General features: G+C 48.5%; 1 protein-coding gene across 1 annotated transcript; it reads left to right on the plus strand.

The window, feature by feature from the left end:
• Positions 1-7,005: 7,005 nt before the first annotated feature.
• THBD (thrombomodulin) lies at positions 7,006-13,203 on the plus strand. The gene has a single exon (XM_084886999.1). The coding sequence runs from the start codon at positions 7,439-7,441 to the stop codon at positions 9,176-9,178; it is 1,740 nt and encodes a 579-aa protein (XP_084743125.1). The 5' UTR covers positions 7,006-7,438; the 3' UTR covers positions 9,179-13,203.
• The last annotated feature ends 3,075 nt before the right edge of the window (positions 13,204-16,278 follow it).

The raw sequence follows: 16,278 nt of genomic DNA on the forward strand, positions 1-16,278 counted from the left end.
ATCATATAGCTGCTAAACTTGCTTATTAGTTTTTATAGTTTTTAATAATTTCCTTAAGATTTTCTATATACAAATAAGGTAATGCCATCAATGAACAGAGGTTATTTTATTCTTTCCTTTCCAATCTGGATGCCTTTGATTTGATTTCCATGCTTACTTAACTGCCCTGGCTAGAATTTCAGTACAGTATTTTTAAAAAAGTGGTGAAACAGGACATCTTTGTCTTGTTTCTCATCTCAGGAGAAAAGCTGTCAGTCTTTTACTATAAAATATGATACCAATTATAGATACAAATGCAATGTATTTTCTTTTATAAAGAGTAGGTCAATAAAAGATTGTCAATTTTTTTTACCTTCTTTCTTGAAGAAAGCCTGCATAAGATCCAAAATTTAGTAAAATATTAGCTGTGCTATACTGACATGCTATCATATAATGAATAACATTTGCTTTTATTTTTTCATCCTTGAACTCATATATGTTTGAATTTTAGTATAGTTGTAGCTTATAAATATACTATTTTTAATTTCCTTTTTAAATATCTAAATTATTATAACTAACATCAAGGTTAAAATAATATTGATGTGTTTATTAGTCGAGTACTAATAATAGTAACAATATATAATTTTGACACTCCTTTTAATGTTTTCTTTATAGATTCTGATTGCAGTTTTGACAACCATTATCTTGAAGACAATAATTATTGTAGAAGAGTGTTCTTTGAATCTAAGAAGGAGACATTCACATGCCCCCACCAAAAGCTTCCTTGAGGTGACATGGTCTGGCTCTATGTGAATACCAGCACCATCCAATAGAAATTTCTGTGATGATCAAATGTTCTCTCTCTGAATTGTCCAGTTTAGTAGTCACTAGCCTTTGGGCACTTGACATGTGGCTCTGATTTTTTTTAATTGTTGACAGTATTACAGATGTCCCTCTTTCCCCCCTTTTTGCCCCCCTCTGCCCAGCACCCGCCCCACCCCAGGCCTTCTCCACACTATTGTCTGTATCCATGGGCATGCATATATGCATATATGTTCTTTGGTTAATCTCTTCCCATCCACTCCATTGAGCATCTTTTCATATGTCTATTGGCCTTCTGTGTGTCCTGTTTGGAGAAGTGTCTATTGAAGTCTATTGCTCATTTTTACATGCGACAGAGGGTAGGAGAAGCTGGGGGAAGATCAATGGGGGAAAAAGGAGATATATGTACTAATATATGTAATCCTTTAAACAATTAAAATAAAATAAAACAGGATTAAAAAAATTGGATTGTTTGTCTTCCTTTTGTTGAGTTGCACGAGTTCTTTGCATATGTTGGAAATTAACCACTTGTCAGATGTATCATTGGTGATTATGTTCTCCCATAAAGTGGGTCCCCTTTTAATTTTGAAGATGGTTTCTTTTGCTGTGCAGGGATTTTTAGTTTGATATAGTTCCATTTGTTTATTTATTTTTTTCTTTTGTTTCTCTTGCCCGAGGAGTGATAGCAGTGAAAATTCTGCTATGTGAAATATCTGAGATTTTACTGCCTATGTTTTCTTCTGGGATTTTTATGGTTTTGCAACTTATATGTAAGTCTTTTATCCATTTTGAGTTTGTCCTTGTGTATGGTTGATCTAATTTAATATGCTCCTGTCCAACAGAGGAACTGATTTTTAACTTTTATTTCAATAAGTTTAAGTTGTAGTAACCATAGGTGTTTAGTGGACGGTGTTTCCCCTTTTCACCCACCTTATCCCCAATGTCAGTGACAGCAACTTCCATCCTGGGGTCTGGAACATTCATCCCCAGCAGCAATTGGCAGGCAATCCGATATTGCAACTGCACTGATGTCCTTAGTACCAGTAATTGTGGGTTTTCTCTTCTTCCACGGGAGAAGCTCATGTTCTGAGCCAGTCTGTAATTCCGTGCAGGATATGTGGCCCACACACAGTGCCAAGCGGTGGTCTGCATCAGGGGACCTAGGAGTTAACAAGACTAAGAGCAGGTGTTCATGCTGGAACTAGAAAATTCTTATATCTCTTAAGCGAAAAGCTGCCTTCCACATGTTGTCCGTGGCTCCCCTTCTGCATCTGGACTCCTCTTCATCTCTTTTAACAACATTCACACATGTTTGCCCTCAGTACAAATGGCCAGGTAGCTGGGCTGGCCTCTGTCACAGACATCAAACAGAAACTCCCACCTAAAAGCAGGCCTCCCTGTCAGACCCAGGCGACCCAGGAGCTCTGCACAAAGCTTTTCACCAGAACTAACAACTGTTTGTTGAATAGCTGCTGTGTTCCAAGAAAGGTAATAATCACTGTGTGTATGTTTTCTAATTTCCATGAGAATTCTGTAAATTAGATACTATATCTCCTGTTTTGCGGGGAGAAAACCAGAGTTGCTTAACAAAGTTCTAGCAACAGGTAAAATCAGGAAAGCTCACTCATTTTATATACCGGTAGCAGTTTTTTCATCCTAATGTAAGTTGAAGAATCTCTGTTTCACGATTTACTAGCTGTGTGGCCTTGGGAAATCATTTATTCTCTCTGACCTTCAGTTTCCACATCTGAAAAGTGAGGAATTGGCAATGGATGCCATTTGGGCAGATGGAAAGGGGGACTCCTTGGACCCAGAGCCCAGGGCTGCTTCCCTGGCTGTCTTCATTCCTTTGCTTTTTCTTTTTCAAAATACATTTTATTTATTTTTTACAGAGAGGAAGAGAGAGGAATAGAGAGTTAGAAACATCAATGAGAGAGAATCATCAATCAGTTGCCTCTTGCACACCTCCTACTGGGGATGTGCCCGCAACCAAGGTACATGCACTTGACAGAATAAAACCTGGGACCTTTCAGTCGGCAGGCCGACGCTCTATCCACTGAGCCAAACCGGTTTCGGCCTCATTCCTTTTCTGTTCCTCCTCGGTCCTTCAGCTTCTCTTTGAATCCCACCCCCTTTCTTCCCCCCCCCCCCTCTCCCCCTGCTCCAATTCCTTATTTTATTATTGGTAAAAATGCTCAGCTCACCTAAATTTTACCCACAGACATTTACTGAGTCTCCTAGGGAGAACTGTGCTGGGTATTGAACATAATCAGTAGCTTATTTCAATTCCTATGGATCCAACTGTATCCTTTTTTAGATAAAATTTTCTGGGCATTTACTATGGCTCAACCATTCTAAATACTTTACATGTGTAACTCATCAAATCCTCCTAATAACATGTTGAAGGAGTGACTGTTATAATTCCCATCGCACAGCAGAGGAAACTGAGGCACAGAGAAGGCTGGGTTACTTGCCAAATGTGACACAACTTATAAATGATAGAGCTGGTACTCAAATCCAGCCGAGTTGGCTCCAAAACCCACACTCTTATCTCAGAGGCACATACTACATCCTGTGTATGTAGGTTAACCTGAACACCTCAGACTGAAGCGGGGGGTAGACAGGGGGGCCACAAAGCATCATATACAACAGGGGCTTAGGTAACTCTTGAGCACCATCTATGCCCTCAACTTGCTGTGTGGGAATACAAAGATGTATAAGAACAATGCTCCATCCCCAGAAAAATTAGATTGAAAGTCTATTAAAGAGCATAAGTATGTGATGACATAAAGCAGAGAAAGTGTGGTAAGTGCTAAAGTGCTGATAGAAAGTCCTATGGACTTCACCGAGAGATGAGTTCTGGTGTGGTTCCTGAGACACCCTTTCTAATAGTGCAGCCCACCACCTGTGCCTGAAAGAAGGGTCAGGGCTCAGTAGATGGAGGAGAAGCAAAAGCAAGAATATTCCTGGCAGAGGAAAAGACAGGAGAGCTGGAATGGAGGTAAGATAGGATTAGGCCTTTTTCCCACAGTCAGCAGGGCCCTTGCTCTGACTTTCAGCATCTGAAGAGACCAGCAGGACACCAGGCTTTAAAACCTGTGAGTGGGGAGGGACACCGGGCCCAAACTCCAGCCCAAACCCTTGCATGCAAGTTTCCTATTTTGCTGCCACAGAGCAGAGGCAGAGTGTCTGAGCACTTTCAGCATGGTGAGTCTGAGTGGGGAGAACGTGGAAGCATCTTGGGCTCCTTCAGCAGGGCAAGGGCATTCTTGGGGTATGGGGATCCAGGGGCTGTTAGTAGGGGTGAAGAGCCAGAAAGAAAAGAAGCCAGGAAAGGAGTTGTCTTACAAGAGCAATGATAAGAGCAAGGGCAAACCAGAGAAACTGATAAAGTCTGAAGGCAATGACTTCAGATAAGATGGCTCAGATATTTATACAGAAAAATAATGGTTTGAGGGTCCCTGCTGGGCACCCCATTCCCAGTCTGCTTTGACATCGATACCATGACAAAGAGAATGGGTTAATTTGAAAAAGGATGGGATATAAAGAAACAAGCAGAGAGCATGGGCAGAGCCCTGAGGACTGGTGACCCGCATTGGGCAGAAGGGTGAAAAGGGCCACACACCCCCACCAAGAAGAGAAGAGGAGGGGCAGGAGGACAGATATGCCAGAAGAGCTGGGAGGAAGGGACTTGAGAATGGTGAGGACTCAAGGGTACAAACAGCACAAACAACGGTGTCTAGAAAGATAAAAACAAACAAAAACAAGTTATTGGCTTCAGTATTTAGGAGACAAGCAGTGTTCATTCCAGTAAAAACGGATCTGGGATGGTGAACCCTGATGAGGGTGGCAGACCCAGGGGCTGGCCAAGGAGAGGGAGCTGAGTGTCATCCACACAGAGCCAGAGGGCGTGGCCCATCTTGTGTGGAGGCACAGAGACAATGAGGGTAGTTTAAAGCAGGTAAAAAGGCTCAGAGTGATGGCTGGCGAGGGGCAAGGATTGACAAGGGTTGTCCTAGAAGGCGGGGGCGATGTCTGCTGAGGGCTGGAGGTAAAGTCTGAGGGATGAGAAAAGCCAAGTCGGTGTGCCCATCCATCCCTTTACAGGGTAACTCACCCAGGGTCAATGCTCCACTCCACTTAGCTGTTGCCATGGTTTCTTTCTATATGGAAATATCCAACACTCTTCATCTAGGGTTAGCCTGAGTCTCAGAGACATCATTGAGTAAAGCTGTTGTCTCAGGCCTTTCCCCCCTCCTTGTTCTCTCAAGAGTCAGTATTGGGTTTAATGAGACTTGACTAGGGTGTCCCACCAAACATGGTCATGGATAGAACCTATCCAAAACGTGAACAAGAATGGTGTGGGACAAGCCCAGATGCTTGGATGTCTCACAGCTTCTTTTAGGGCCCCAGGCTTTGTTCAATGCTTTGCTGTCACCGTTGTGGAAGTCTTAGTTAATTTGGAGCCAGGGTGCCCTGCCCCCTCTCTTGTCTCATGCACCCAGACAATGTCCCTCACGTCTGCAGGCCATGCTCCGGGGCTGGCTACACCTGAGGAGGCATCACCCCTGACAGTCCAGGCGGCCAGGGGATGCCAGGCCAGTGCCTGCCCTGCTCCCACTGGGAACAGCTGGACTGTCCAAGCTGCTGGTCCTCCCTTTCCTTTTCCCAGAGGAGCAGTCTCTCTGTTCTGGGGAGCTTCAGACCCGGACCTCCAGTTTCTGTGAGGGAGCTGGGGCAGCTTTCCCAGGACCTAGCACGCCGCTCAGTGGGATATTCAGGAGGCTCTGCTGGTCCCAGCTATCAACTCCAGGCGTCAGGGAGTGCAGACAGGGACCAATGTACCTGTTCCCTTTCCCATTCACAGTGTCCAGCCCTGCCCAGCCCCCTTGATCACTGTAGTCAGCCCAGTCCAGCTCACAGGTGCTTGTCTTTCTCTCCTGAGGACACCACCACACTCTCCTGATCTTACTAGAGGGCATGTCTTCCATAGGTAGGTCTAGGGATCGGAAGTGTGGGATGCTCTTGCCTGGCCCACGCCAAGGCCAGACCACTGTATTCCCAACACTCAACTCTTAGTCCAAGTGTGGAGATTTCCAATTTCTTCAGCTTTGTTTAGAGTTCAACAGCGCCGCCTACTGGTTGTGGATGACAATAGCTGAGGCAACAAAGGGTGTTATTTTGGACCCACCCCTCCGCATTCTTGGTAAGTGAATAAGCGGAAAAGGTCGCCAAAGTGACAGATTCCCATCGCCTCCTCCCAGCTCTCCCCGCCCCGCCACTCCACAGGGTCGCCCCTCTTCAGTGCCCTTTGCCACACAAGTGACATTTATGTGCATCTCTGTTTCATTCTGATCTTTCAGCCAAATGGGGGGGAAAAAAATCCTTACCAGATCGGAGTAGGATCTGCTTGGAGCCCACAGCGCCTGCCAGAGAGGGCTTCCGTGCACCACTCCTTTGGGGGTTCAAGACGGATTAACTATGGACTATCCCTCTGTGAAGCTGGTCAAAACAGACCCAACTGGCAAATGCGCTCCCCAACACGCCCCCCCCCCCCCCAACCCATAGGGCTCCTTTGCCTGCCACCGCTTCTGCAGGGTGAGGGACCTCAGAGTCCTGACAGTATTCCTGAGACAGAGGAGGTCTGACCTAGGCCGATGGCGCTCAGGGACTCCTGTGTCCCCCTAGCTCTCTCTCTCTCTCTCTCTCTCTCTCTCTCTCTCTCTCTCTCTCTCTCTCTCTCTCTCTGTGTGTGTGTGTGTGTGTGTGTGTGTGTGTAGGGGGGGAAGGGGCGGAGTCGCGGGCGTTAGACTAGTTCTCCCTCCGTTCAAGGTCCCGGTCTAGCCACACCCTCTGTGTTGTGAGACCGAGAACACCCCCGCTTTCAGAGCGAGGGCGGGTGCAGCTTTCTTTCCTTTCCATAGCATCTTTGGGGAAGTCCACGCCCTACGCAGCCCCTCCCAAACCCTCCTCTGCTGAAGACCTTCTCCCAGAGTCCCGCAGGTGCCGGGCACGCCTTCCCCGCCTCCTTCATTCGGAGCCCTCCTCTCCCGTCACCTCTTCCCAGGGTTTCTGCAATACAGGCTGTCCTTGAAGTTGATGACAGCAGCATATTTATGAAGAACAAGAAAGAGGACCCAGAGATTAGGATGGGGGAGGGGGGTGTGAGCCGGAGAGGAGGCAGCCGGGGTGTCGCCCTGAGGACAGGGGTGGTGTCTGCGCCAGGCAGCCCCGCCCGGGACCTCCCTGAGCCTGGGCGCGGTTACTGATCCCGGGCCCGCAGATCCCGGGCGGGCGCGAGGGCGGGCACTGGGAGTCAGAGGACCCAGTAATCCGAGAATGCAGCCTCAGCCCTTCCCACCAGCACTTCCTTCCTTTTCCCGAACGTCCAGGAGGGAGGGCTGCGCTCTTATAAACTCGCCCTGCCTCGCTGCCGGCAAATCAAAGGCTGCTTCGCCCAGGCTGCCCCGCGTAGCAGCCCGACAGACACCCCAACTCCGGTGCAGACACCCCAGCTCCGGTGCAGACGCGCACAGCGGTCTTCACCAGCGCCCCGTGCCTCTCGGAACCGGCCGTGCTCAGACCGGCGGTGGCGCTTGCGCGGTCCCCAGCGCCTGCACGCGGTGTGCGGGGCAGCATGCTGCGGGTCCTGCTCCTCGGCGTGCTGGGCTCTGCAGCCCGGGGTCTCCCCCAGCCCCAGCCTCAGCCCCACGGGAGCCAGTGCATCGGACAAGACTGCTTTGCGCTCTTCCGGGGCCCCGCGACCTTCCCCGCTGCCAGCCAGGTCTGCGAGCGCCTGCGGGGCCACCTGATGACCGTGCGCTCCTCGGTGGCCGCGGATGTCATCTCCCTTCTGCTGAGCGGCGGCGGCGGCGAGAGCCCTCGCCTCTGGATCGGCCTGACGCTCCCGCCAGGCTGCAGCGACCCGGGGCACCTCGGTCCCTTGCGGGGCTTCCAGTGGGTGACGGGCGACAACAGCACCAGCTACAGCCGGTGGGCGCGGCTCCCCGAGGCCCCCGCGCCCCGCTGCGGCCCGCTGTGCGTGGCCGTCTCGGAGGCCGGCGTCCCTGTCCCAGGTGAGCCGTCCTGGGAGGAGCGGCCGTGTGACACGGAGGCCGACGGCTTCCTCTGCGAGTTCCACTTCGCAGCCTCCTGCAAGCCGCTCGCCATGGAGTCCGGGGGCCCGGCGGCCGCCAGCGTCTCCATCCACTACAGCACCCCGTTCGGGGCCCGCGGCGCGGACTTCCAGGCGCTGCCGCTGGGCAGCTCGGCCGAGGTGGCGCCCCTTGGGGTGGAGCTGGTGTGCGAGCAGAGGCCCGGGGAGATCGAGGGCCGCTGGGGCCGGGCCGGGCCGGGCGCTTGGGACTGTGGAGTGGAGAACGGCGGCTGCGAGCACTTGTGCAACCGGAGCGCCGCCGGCGGGGAGCCCCGCTGCCTCTGCCCCGCCGACACTGCTCCGGAGGCCGACGGGCGCTCCTGCACCGCAGCCTGCGAGACACTCTGCCAGCACCTATGCCACCGCAACCCCGACGTGCCCGGCGGCTACTCGTGCATGTGCGACGTGGGGTACCAGCTGGCTGCGGACCAGCACAAGTGCGAGGATGTGGACGACTGCCTGCAGGTGCCCGGCCCGTGCCCCCAGGTCTGTGTCAACACGCAGGGCAGCTTCGAGTGCCGCTGCCATCCCGGCTACGACCTGGTGGACGGCGAGTGCGTCAAGGACCTGTGCCTTGGGAACCCCTGCGAGTACCAGTGCCAGCCCTTGAGGGAGACGGACTCCCCGCAGTACCGCTGCATCTGCGCCGAGGGCTTCGCGCCCGTCCCCAACGCCCCGCACAAGTGCCAGATGTTCTGCAACCAGACCGAATGCCCAGCCGACTGCGACCCCAACATCCCGGAAAGATGCCAGTGCCCCGACGGCTACATTCTGGACGAGGGCTCGGTGTGCACCGACATCGACGAGTGCGCCAGTGGCTACTGCAGCAATGCCCATTCCTGCAACAACCTCCCTGGCACCTTTGAGTGCGTCTGCGAGCCTGGCATGGTCAAGACTGGCAGCGACTGTGACCTTACCCTCGTGGGCGGAAGCAGAGGCGAAGGCGAGGGCGAAGGCGGAGACGGGGGCTCTGGGGAGGCTCCGACCCCGACACCGGGCGCCACCTTGAGCCCCAGGCCTGCAGGGTCTGTGCATTCCGGCGTGCTCATTGGCATCTCCATCTCCAGCTTGTGTCTGGTGGTGGCGCTTTTGGCGCTCCTCTGCCACCTGCGCAAGAAGCAAGGCTCCATGCAGGCCGAGCTGGAGTACAAGTGCGGGGTCCCCTCCAAGGAGGTGGTGCTGCAGCACGTGGCAACAGAGCAGATGCCTCAGAAACTCTGAGGGGTCTCCCCCCGACTGGCCCTAGGCGTGGGCTTGGCCTTTTCTCCCTCCTGTGCCTCATTCCCTGGCCTTCTCCCCCAGCCTTACTCCTGAAGCACCTTAGCTGGCCTCAGAACTGGAGGAGACCCCCATCCTTTCTTTTGCGACTCCAGGAATGGCTGGGGAGGAGGGACTGGAAGGAGGATGCACATCCCTGTTTGCTTCCATCATGTCACCAGACTACTGGGCAGAGACGGCAATTTTAAAATGAATATGAAGATTGCAAAGTGTTCCATGTCCTCTGCAGGGCAGGAGGGGGGAGCACTATTGGGCAGACTGTGATCCGATGGACTAGTGAGTGTGACTGTGTCACGTTGATGACGAAGATATTTATTTTTTTTAAAGTATTTACGACTTGTTTTTCTATTTTCCCTACCTGGATGTCTTCATACCACGTTGCATCCCTCCCTACCTTCCCGCTCTCTTTCTTACCTTCCCTGTCTATGTATTTATATAGTCCCCCTTGTCAAGTGGTAGTTAAATCATCTTGGTGAATATTTTTTTGTTCCAGCCTCTCTCATTTATGAAGCCAAGCCTCATTCCCCCCTCTCATTCCTCTCAATGTTCCCTTCCCAGGAACGGGGCCAACCAACTGAGTCACTTTACCTGCATCTGACTGACTCTACTTCTACTTTTAGCTTTCTGCCTAAGGCAGAGCTCCCACGTGAAACAGAGCAAAAGCACTAAAAAGAAGAATGGCTGGGCATTTGTTCTTTCATCAGATTCGCTAATTTAGCCTGAAGTTTCATGCTTCCAGAGCCCATATCATTTTAACAAAGGTTAAGATGTGAGAGGCATTTGTTAAATTAATGTTGCTGGACTGTCTTAGAAAGTCAACCCAAGGAGATTTTTTTGTTTTGTTTTTGCTTTTTTTAAACAGTGAGCCTGGGTTTTATTATTGGTGTTGTTTTGATTTGGACTGAAAGGTAGTCATCATTGTTAAGCTTTTATGCAGTTTCCTTTTCCATTATTATTATTGTTATTATTGTTGTTGTTGTTATTTTTAACAGCGTTGGAATGTTCACATGATTGCTCTAGATTGAAAGAAAAAGGAATCATCTCCCAGGAGATAGTTTAAGAAAGTTCTGAGTTGCCTGATTCATGCCAATTACCATTTTGACTCATTGTTTTTGTCAGTTATAGGCTAAAATAAAACCAGTTTTGGGGGCATTTGGGAGTTTAGGGATGGAATCTGGCAGATGCCCAGGCCACCTCACCTTGATCAGGCCCTTCAGAATGTCTCCCACTTCAGAGAGGCCTTCTCACCTCACTCACTTGGAACCTGCTCCCCACAAGAAATGGGGGCTGTCTTTGCCCTTCTCCAGCAGCTGGTTAGAAATGCAGAAACTTGGGCTTCACTCCACTGACTCCATGAGAATCTGTATTTTAGCAAGATCTGCAGGGGTTTACCTGCCAGTATGGTCTAAGAAGAACGGTTTCAGATAGCTTGGAATTGAGCGGATGGGGCTCAGTAATAAGTAGCAGGCCAAGTCAGGGCCTTTATTATCAAGAAACTGAGGAATCTTAATTTCCTGTAGAAAAATTAGGTACACCCCTCTGGACATCACTAAACAGGGTTTTTTGGTTCAACTAAGCTAGGGATGAAGACATGAATGGGGGGGGAAAATGTGTATCTTTTGTGACAAAGATTTTTTCTACTATTTTGTAAACTCAGCATATTTGTACATATTTATTTATTGGAGATAGACTAGAACACGGGCAAAACCCTTGCTTATGACATCACCTATAGAAAATAAACAAATAACAGTGTGCCTTGGGTTGCATGTCTGTCACCTCCCCTTTCCCAAACCCCCCATTTTCCATAATTAAACAATGAAAACACCATGAACTGAATTTAAAGGTTGCTCCACACCCATCACTAGCTCATGGCATCATCTCTGACTTTGAATTTTTTCAGAGGAGATTATTTTCACTGTAGAATGTTATGTTCTATTATATTTGTGTGCACAAATATTTATTTACTCTTTTTTCTGTAACCATAACAACTTCACACAAAGGACTTGTGTCAATGCATTTTAAAATGCATTATAGGATTATTTTTGGGGATGAATTAAAGAAACAATCCTTAGGGCATCTCTAGAATCCCAGTTGTGCGTCCTTCTGCACACAAGGTTTGGTATTATTTGCTCCCTGAGATACGCAAACATGAGGGAGTCTCAGTCTATGGCTCATATTCAAATAATCATTTCCACATAACAAGGTCCCATGCAGTATGAAATCATTCTCATTTCTGTTGGCGATTAGAAACATTGTCTTTAATATACAAAGCTTTTGGGCCCCTTTTACTGTGTTGGTGGAACTGGCTGAATTTTATATACAGTGCTCTGAAAGTTTTAATAAAGCATAAGTAAGGAGAAAATTGAATTAATCAAATATTTGAATATTTTTATACAGCTACATAACGCTGAATTCTTCAGTTTTAAACTGAGTAGTTACAGTTGGAGATTTCAACATCCATCTTGGATGAAGTTGACAGCTTCGATGTGTGGGAGAGAGAGGTGGCTGCTACTTTGAGCAGTGCCCTAGCAAGAAAAGAGATCCAGCAGCATTGTCCTTAGGAGCCTGGCAGACTAGCAGAACACCAAATTCAGTAGTAGGTACATATGAAGGAAGAACTTGCTGGGGGTGGGGGATGGGGCAAAGCAAGCATAGATAAATTGTGCAGGGTAACTTACAAATTTTTCCTCATACCCGGCCTTCTATTTTTCAAAAGGATCTGCTCCCAAGTAGCTATCATATTGCCTCTCAAGGACCCATTCCTTAGGTTTTCTTCCTCCAGAGGAGGGGCATTTTCTTAACATAAGAAGATCAAAACCCACTTTTAAGACCCAGGAGTGAGAACTCTTACCAGGCCATCTTGGACTACAGAACATGGGCCAGCCCTCCCAATCATCCTCACTTCCTGTTTCCTGGGAGCAGCATATATGTTTACAGGCCTCATCTGAACTTAAGATTCTCAAAACAATTAAGAAACCACAGCTCCTCTCTGAGAAAGACACCAGGGACATATAAACAAGCAGTTAGCTACAAAACTGTCCCCCAGCATTCAAAATTAGGCTGGTTCTTATGGGAGAGGGGCCTAGATCAACCTGTATAATCTCTCTTTTGTTCACATTGTTAGATCTAGGACCTAAGGGGAATCCCAAACCTCAGCAAGTCTACCAGCTTGCCCTTGCTGTTCCACAGTGGGCAGGGTCTGGAGGAGAAGCCCAAAATCAAATTCTGCACCACTCAGAATTTGATTTTACCAATCAAATGGCTTTTTATTCTGCCCTTTGGACCTAATCTCTTTCCTTGGATTTATTCAGCAAATATTTATTGAGCAGGTAGCCCGTTCCTGGTATGAGTGATAAGTCCCTGCCCTGAGAAGCTTACACTCTGGTTGGGGAGAGAGACGTGAAATAAATGATCACTCCCAATTGGTACTTAACTTAGAAATGTGGTAGAAAGCCCCAGGTGCCTAGCAAGGAATAACCACAGGACTTTACCCTCAGAGTGGCCTTTCCTTCCCTAGCATATCCCTGGTCATGAGATTTGGACCCCCTGACCTTTCCTCTCTAGAGATAATGTCTAGGTCTCAGTTGTATTCCAGCTCCAGGCCCAGAAAAGTAGCCATGGCTGACCTCAGGACCAGCTGCATTGAATAATGACCCCCTGTACTGGCGCTGACCAATCAGGGGAGACCTAGACTCTGAAAGGACACACCTGGAAAGCTGCTGGATATTCTATTAAGATCTTCTCCTAGCACCTCCCTTAAAATCTCCACCCTTCAAACCCTTAGGACTGAGGACCCATTGAGCTCTCCCTCCCAAGAGCACACCAATGTCTTTCTCTTCCCATTCCTGCCCCAGCCATGTTACCATTAGCTTCCTCACTCCCAAGCTCCAAGGGCCCTTCCTTTCCTCTGTTCCCTTCTAGGAATTACTTTTTATACCTCTGTGATTTACCTAATAAATGTTCTCCTTCAGTTTGCGTCTTGGCTCTGAATTCTCCTCTAGCCAGAACCCTAGTATCGAGGTTGCTGAACCCAGGTGTGGTCTGACCCCACCTGGTGCTATTCTTGCGCCCTCAACAGAAACAAGTGATGAGAGCTGGGGAAGAGATACACAGCACAGCAGGGAATCGGGAGTTAGATTCAAGGATTGGAAAACATCTTTGATGAGCTGACCTTAACACTAGACCTTAAGGAGGATCAGGGCTTAGTCAAAAGCAGAGTGGAAGGGAGAGCAGTCCAGGTAGAAGGAACAGCATGTGCAAGTGGCCTGCACTCGGAAGAGTCTTGGCAGAGGGCATGGACATAGTGAGCAAGGGGGAGAGTGGCCACGATGAGGCCGAAGAGGTAGAAATGGAGACGTACAAGTGGAGGGGGAATAGGGACCGTAGGCCAGAGCAGGGGTGTTGACTTGTAGGTGCAGGTGGGTCATTGAAGGAGTTGATGAGTGTGCTGCTGTTTGATTTGTAAAGTGAAATTGTTTGGAAAGGTAATAATTCTAGACTTAGTTATGTGTCGCCATGGGCAGACAGCTGCACAGTTTCCCTTGTAAGAATGACATGTGGGTGTCATATACAATTGGATTTGACACCTGGTAGTCACATGATCATGAGCATCATGAAACCCCTCTAAGGCTATAAAAACAGGTGCTCGCAGTACCACCTCACAGGGTTTCCATGAAGAGTCTACGAGGTGAGCTAGCACAGTTCTGGCACCCAGCAGGTGCCCAATAGAGGCTAGCTTATATGTCACTAAATTAGTGGATCTATAAGTGAATTAAAAAAAAAGGTTGTGTTGAGATTGTGAGGGTCTTGAGGGCAGGTTCAAGGTCATGCAGAAAATGGAAAGTATTGTTTCAAGGCAAGGTGCAGTCTTTTAGAATGAATGCTGTCAGTCCTAGAGGACGTGTCATGATAGGTTTTTGGGGCATCAAGCAAAGCTTAGAAAGGGATGTGTTAGTACAGGGAGAGAAATGGCCCCCAGAGCTTTAAAATCCTGCTTCCAAGGTCTATTCTACTCACAGGGCCCTTTAAAGGATGGGGTACAGAGATAACTTCCATTGTGTTCCCAGGAAGGCCACAGAGAAGAACCCTAAAGAGTCCCTACTTACCCTGGCCAGTTTGGCTCAGTGGATAGAGTGTCAGCCTGCAGACTGAAGGGGCCCAGGTTTAATTCCAGTCAAGAGTACATGCTTGGGTTATGGGCTCAGTCCACAGTGGGGTACTGGCAGGAGGCAGCCGATTGGTGATTCTCTCTCATCATTGATGTTTCTCTCTCCCTTTTCCTTCCTTTCTGAAATTTATTGAAAAATATTTTTTTAAAAAGAGTCCCTGCTTGTTTTCTTGGGACCCAAAGGAGACAGAGAAAATTGGCTCCAGCCCAAGGCTGCACCCCTGCACTCTTACCTTCGCCTTCAGCTGCCACATGGGGCCCTCAAGTTTAGCAACACCAAAGAGGAATTGAAACCAGTGACAGTAGTGGCTGCCTGTCCCTACTTGAGCCAATTCAGCAGAGACAGGGTTGAATCATATATAAGTGTTTATTCCAGTACTGCCAGCGGTATGGGAGAGCAGCAGGTCACCCACGAAAATATGCTCTGCTCCTCCCCATAAGACAGCTGCTTATATTGGGCAGAAAGACAAAGATTACCTGGGCAACTACCCTGTTTCCCCAAAAATAAGACAAGGTCTTATATTAATTTTTGCTCCCAAAGATGCGCTAGGTCTTATTTTCAGGAGATGTCTTATTTTTCCATGAAGAATACGGTACACATTTATTGTTAAATGAAAATAAAGGAAATTTATTACCTGTATACAGTACAGTACAGTAGTGCGGTAGTTGTCAACACAAACCAGATAAACTGTGAATCCTACAGTATCAAGAATTTACTCATTTATTCAATGACAATCATGTCATCATCTTCTGGAACATCATCATAACAATCCAATTCCTGAATTTCCTGGTGAATTTCTTGTGACTCCATTTCTTTTAGAATCAGTGGACCAAATCTCTCATGTTTACCCTAGGGGGGGGGGCTTGTTTTGGGGGGGATGCCTTATATTTCACTCAGAAGGAAACCTGTAATTAGGTCTTATTTTCGGAGGATGTCTTTTTTTTTTTTTTTTTTTTTTTTTAATATATTTTAGAGGAAGGGAGATTTTTTAGAGGAAGGGAGAGAGACAGAGAGCTAGAAACATCGATGAGAGAGAAACATCGACCAGCTGCCTCTTGCACACTCCCCACCGGGGATGTGCCTGCAACCAATGTACATGCCCCTGACCGGAATTGAACCTGGGACCTTTCAGTCTGCAGACCGACGCTCTACCACTGAGCCAAATTGGTTTCGGCAGGATGTCTTATTTTCGGGAAACACGGTAGGAATTTCAGGCTTGGGGAAGCAGGCATAGTATGACGGTTACAGGTTACAGGCAATAGGGGCTGGGAGTCGGATTGCAAAGGGCTGGAACCTTGGGACTAGATTGTTTTAGCAACAAGTTGCAAATCTTTCCATAATTATAGGCAGTTCTCGGAAAAGGAAGATGGACTGCATTCCGTTGTTAGCTCCCATGTCCCAGGGCATACAATGCTCACCAGGTTAGAAGGTGCCTTCTCGAATCAGAACAGAATAATCATGGTTCACAGGGCATGATTACTGCTTCTTATAACTATAGCTGGTCCCTGCTATTCTATTTCTGCCCCTAACAGAACCTACAAAAGAGAAAAGAAGCATCTGTTCAAAATAACGCACAGGCCCCATTGCACACGGACTCTCGCAGTGGGAATTCGGGGCAAATTCTAACCTTTCTCAACTGTCTGCCAACTGGGGCATTGCAAGCCGGTGGTAGGTCTGGACACCAACCCCCCACCCCCCATACCACCCAGGGGAGTCACAGGCACTTCCGTGACTCATTCCTGTGAGCGGATTTCCCCTACCGCACATCAGTGACTGCGCACTCGGGAGAAGTGATTGTTGCAATTTTCATTTTCTCAGGAAAATGGCATCTGAACTAAAGTTTAGGGTCTTTGAAACTCCCTGTCAGGGTAATGT

Source organism: Pipistrellus hanaki, assembly GCF_964339955.1.
Source record: "Pipistrellus hanaki genome assembly, chromosome: 6".
NCBI classification, from domain to species: domain Eukaryota; kingdom Metazoa; phylum Chordata; class Mammalia; order Chiroptera; family Vespertilionidae; genus Pipistrellus; species Pipistrellus hanaki.

Coding starts and splice junctions, on each gene's coding strand:
- THBD (XM_084886999.1), top strand. CDS start 7,439: ATGCTGCGGGTCCTGCTCCTCGGCGTGCTGGGCTCTGCAGCCCGGGGT.